Source organism: Salpingoeca rosetta (assembly GCF_000188695.1).
Source record: "Salpingoeca rosetta unplaced genomic scaffold supercont1.35, whole genome shotgun sequence".
NCBI lineage: Eukaryota > Choanoflagellata > Craspedida > Salpingoecidae > Salpingoeca > Salpingoeca rosetta.
Genome location: NW_004754899.1, coordinates 229,894 through 234,893, shown reverse-complemented (window position 1 = coordinate 234,893; position 5,000 = coordinate 229,894). Strand labels below are relative to the sequence as shown.

Sequence of the window (5,000 nt, the reverse complement as noted above, 5' to 3'; positions counted from 1 at the left end):
GCGTGTGAAGGCGGCGCTGGCTGACTACAAGTGAGAGGAAACTTGTGCATGGGTTCATTTTCCCATCCAACATCAACCTGTTCATCCACCACCGCAGATTGCCACGACATCCAACCCGCCTTTTCTTTTCTTTACGTCGACAACTACAACTACTACAACACACAAAGACCTACCCACCTCCACCCCGAACCAACCACAGCAATGGCTCCCATGATGATGAGGAATCTCATGTCACAGACGATGCGTGTTGCCACGGCGGCAAGTCGCCTGAACAGCACCAAGCAGACGGCGTCCAGGATACGCACGCTGGCCACTTCAAACTCTGAGTTTTTGAGTGCCGGTCCCCGCAAGGCGGAGCGCGAGTACGAGCGCGCCGTGCAGCAGGCCCGCGACGTCTTCCAGCACACACGGACCCAGCTGTCCAAGAAGAGCACCACTGCCCAGAAAGACGTCCAGGAGTCTCTGCACCAGGCCCTTCGCCAGCTCAACCACGACGTTGCCCAGGCCAAGCAGAGGTATCTCTTTGCCACCCTGGACAAGGCCCAGGAGCTCTAATTGGAACGCCCAAGACAGGGCCATCCCCCCGCAACCAGAAATCTAATAGACAACCCGCCAACTTCAACAACATCAATACCAACAACAACAAGAACAATGACGACGACACCTTCCCCCAAGTTAACACGTTCCGTTCTTTGCCCCGCTCTCCCAACTAAGACGACAACAGCAACGACCAACAACCTGCGACGATCCCTTGTTTAGCTCTTCCCGTTTCCCCTCGTTCGTGCTTTCTCCCTTTCTCTCTTTTCTCGTTAACAACCAGCTGCTGCCGCTGCTGTTTCTTCTCTCTCGGAGAGTCCAGCAAGCCGCCCTTCGTTCGTTCTCTACCTTCGACACTGCCTTTTTTTTCTTCTTCTTCTTCTTTTGTTCCCGTTCCTTTGGCGTTTTGTGGTTGACAACCACTTCGCGCACACTCATCATCTCTCGATGATGCCTTTTTGCCTGCTATCACGCAGTAGTGCCCGCTTGCTGTGCATGGCTTGATCTATTGCTTAATGGTGGTGAGAAGTGTGTTTGTGTGCGTGTGCGTGCTGCAAGTGGTGATCTGAGCGACTCTGGTTTCTTTCCATCGCTTTCTTCATTGCTTTTTGCGACCGCGAAGCCATATGCCACTATCACTATACTTTCCATGTCACCACAGACAACCTTTTGCCGAGCGCTATTGTTACGCTCTCATGAAATAAACACCCCCACAACCAAACTGTCACTGTAACTGAGAGCGAGCCTGACAACGGCGATGATGCGAGTGCAAGCGGTGCGTATGGTGATGGTGCTTGTTGACATGAGCGCAAGAAGCGGCAGCAGCATCAGTGGAACACACGCACACACACACACACAAGCACTCGACCGCACAACCTGCGGTGAAGAGCAAGTTTGCCTTTGCAAGTCAGGTTTGCCTAATTTCAGGCAGGAATTTGGCGGAGGAGGAGGAGGTGGGCGAAAACACACCCCCACACCACCAAACCAAGGACCACCACCACCACCGCAAGGCCAACAGAGCGCAGCGCAACAGACGGACAAGACAAAGGGGAAGCAAAGGGAGGATTGTCTGCTTCCCCCTTCTTCTTCTTCTCTTCTTCTCCTCTTTCTTCTTCTCTTCTCTGCCGCTTCTCCTTCACCCACGCACATCCTCTTTTACCCATCAACTGTGCATGCTTGTGCAGCCATGATTCGGGTGCGTGTGCTTGACTTTGGTGGCAGGCCTGGTGGGGAATCGTCCACCGACGCAGAGCAGCAACAACAACAGCAACAGCAACAACAGCAACAACAGCAGCAGCAGCAACAGGACCAAGGCCGGCCAAGGCAGGTGCGAACACGTGTAGAAGTGGGAGGAAGGAATCAACAACTGCAACAGCAGCAGGACTTGAAAGGTGCCACCACCATCAACGCTAATGATGCTGCAGCAACAGGCAGTGCGACCGCAACTGCCCGCAAGTCGGCTTCCACTGGCCGCCGGCGCAGCCTCCCACCTCAACCCGCAACACCACCCACCACAAAACGACCACAACAGCAACACCAACAACAACAGCAGCAACAACACCAACAACAACAGCAGCAACAACAGCAGCAACAACAGCAGCAACAACAGCAGCAACAACATCATCACCACCAAACAGACACGCCACTCTGGCAGCTGCTCACGCGCGATCCTCCACAAGGGTGGCCGCTCTACACAGCACGGGAACGCCAGCAAGCCGTGGCCTCGGCGCTGCTCGATGTCTTCCAGCCAGCTCACGCTGCCATCGCCGATGCTGCTGGCTTCTCAACGCCCACGCCTGGTATGCCGTCGTTCATCCGCGCACAGGGTGTCCGCGGCCGTGTGGTCGCTGTCGAGGCCAAGGGAGGCGTGGACGCCCACGCCATCGTCGCATCCTGGCTCAGCGCAACCGCTTCCACACCTGCGCAGCAATCGCACCAACCAGCAGAACAGCAGCATCAGCGGCACTCGCCTCGTGTCGTGTACTACGACGCTGGCCGGTGTCATGTGTGCAGCCACTTGAAGACGCTGCTGCTGTGCCTCGCATATCAGCTGGACGCAAGCTCCAACATGCGTGAATTGTGCCACCTCAACACAGCGTCTCTCAGCTCCCATGTCACCCGCCTGATAGGCAGCAGCGGCAGTGGCAGTGGCAGTGACTCAAGAAGCAACGGCAGCCAGGGCTACAACGGCTACAGCGGGCACGAGAGAGAGCCCAGCGCCAGCGTGAATGCGAACAGCATGGGCAGCAGTGCCGATGCCAGCGCATCGTCACGCCCCCTCATCATCGCCATCTGCAATGTGGATCACGTGTGCGCCTCGGAACCATTGGCATCGTCGTTCACGTGGCTGCCGCCCGCGAGTGTACTTGACGAGGCCAACGCCACGCTCATTGTCACACTCGACTCTGCATCCAAGGGCTGCAGCAAGGCGTTTCGGCGTCGCTACCCAGCCGCGCACCGCTACAAGCACGCGGGTGCCAGCACGCAAGCAGCGGCAGGCGCGCTTGCTGACATGATGCAAGCGCTGGACGGCGCACACCGCCAGGCCGCTGATATTGCATGCAGCTTTGCTCCAACCAAGGTTGGCGCCCGGGGCGCAGGGGTGGAGTTGGAGGGGGCGTGGTGTGTGTTTGCATCTGTGTGTTTGCATCTGTGTGTGTATGCGTGTATGTCTGTTGGTGTGTGTGTGTGTGTATGCGTGTATGTCTGTTGGTGTTTGTGTGTGTATGCGTGTGTCTGTCTGTGTCTGTGTCTGTGTCTGTGTCTGTGTCTGTGTCTGTGTCTGTGTCTGTGTCTGTGTGTGTCTGTGAGAGCTGGTTATGGACGATAGCTAATGCTACATGTGGTGTTGTTGCTAACGCTCACTTCTTTGCCATACACACACTGACACTCACGCATACGCATACATACACACACGCACTCACACACTTACACGTACGCGCATGCCAACAGGAGCGGTACTTTGGGCGGCTGCTGTCTCGGACGGTGTATGCGGCAACACACACCGCCCACCTCTCCTTGCTCGCAGCAACCGTGTCCTATCTGCACTGGTGCGGTGCTGACGCAACCCGCGCATGCACCCGACTCAACGCAGCATCAACCTTGCATCAGCTGCAGCTCCTCTCCCTCCTGTGTGTCATCTCCCCAGTAGCAGTGATGCAAGCACACGCGAGTGGCAATGGTGGTATGCGTGGTGCTGTGAGCAGCATCAGCATAAGCGGTGGCGGTGACAGTGCAAGTCATCGCAGCAGCGGCAGCGGTGATGTTGATCCTCTCGTGCTCTTGAATGCGGCAGATGCTGGCGAGGTCGACGCAGACAGATGGTGCGCCGCGCACGGAGTGAAGAGGAGGGAGGGATGGAGGGAGATGGTAGCGGCGATGATGGCTGGCAATGGTTGTTGTTGTTGTCGTTAGGAGTGGTGGTGGTGGGGGTGGTGGGGGATGTCATGTATCCATTGCCGACGGCTAAATCACGCCTCACATATCCATTCACATCTTTACACTACACACACACACACACACACACACACACACACACACACACACACACACACACACACACACACACACACACACACACACACACACACACACCACCACCACCAGGGTGGCCAAACGCGTGCTGTGTCTTGTCGCGCTCTCGCGGACCGGACTGACGTGGGCGGATCTCGCTCGTCTCGTCGGATCCTCCATCCACCACCTCCACCAAGAGGTCCACACACACACACACACACACACACACACACACACACACACACACACACACACACACACACACACACACACACACACACACACACACATGCACATGTGTGCCTTTTTTGGGTTGTTTGTACGTGTGTGTTACACTTCGCACCACTATCACAGCTCACCACCATCACCATCACCACCACCATTATCACTGGTGTGCCGTGCTCAGGTGTATCCACACATTGCACGCTTCCTGCGCGGCGAGCCAATGCCACTGTCATCACCAGACCAGCACCAACAACAACAACAACAACAACAACAACAACAACAACAACCACCAACATCTTCCTCCGCCCACTCGTTTCTGGTGCAGCTGTGTGACCCGACGCTCTTGTCAGCAATCGATGCGCTCTGGCTCTCGGCTCCATCCGCCACGGCTTGGGGTGCACAACACGACGATGCAGCAACACAGACGCCGCCCCCATCCATCACGTTCCACTCGCCATCCACATCACTGGCACCGCATGCATCTCGTCGCATGTCCTTCCACCGCTTGCACGCTCGAAGAGACACATCATCATCATCATCATCTTCATCATCATCGTCGTCGTCGTCGTCGTCGGGTGGCGTGAGTGCTGCCTCGCTCGTGTCGAGTCAAGTGCTGCGCGTGTGTGAGATACGAACGCGGCCGTGCGACAGCGGCGGCACTGGTGGCAGCGACGATGAGATGATGACAGTGCGCATGTGTCTTCGTCGCGACCTCTGGAGGTGCG

At 56.7% G+C, this 5,000-nt stretch overlaps 2 protein-coding genes across 2 annotated transcripts in view; both read left to right on the top strand.

Moving 5' to 3' along the window:
- The first annotated feature begins 37 nt into the window (after positions 1-37).
- On the top strand, positions 38-1,060 carry PTSG_10170 (uncharacterized protein). The gene has a single exon (XM_004988450.1). The coding sequence runs from the start codon at positions 49-51 to the stop codon at positions 553-555; it is 507 nt and encodes a 168-aa protein (XP_004988507.1). The 5' UTR covers positions 38-48; the 3' UTR covers positions 556-1,060.
- A 407-nt stretch (positions 1,061-1,467) lies between these two features.
- The window catches only part of PTSG_10169 (uncharacterized protein), a gene marked incomplete at its 3' end in the record, with an annotated part of 7,146 nt that continues 3,613 nt past the window's right edge, over positions 1,468-5,000 (top strand). The window contains exons 1-4 of the mRNA XM_004988449.1: positions 1,468-3,118; positions 3,490-3,860; positions 4,144-4,249; positions 4,457-4,995. Coding sequence (XP_004988506.1) covers positions 1,724-3,118; positions 3,490-3,860; positions 4,144-4,249; positions 4,457-4,995 — 2,411 coding nt within the window. The 5' untranslated portion in view covers positions 1,468-1,723. The remainder of the gene's footprint in view (positions 3,119-3,489; positions 3,861-4,143; positions 4,250-4,456; positions 4,996-5,000) is intronic.

What these genes read in the sequence shown, in the direction of transcription:
- PTSG_10170 (XM_004988450.1), top strand. Translation starts at nt 49, where the DNA reads ATGGGTTCATTTTCCCATCCAACATCAACCTGTTCATCCACCACCGCA.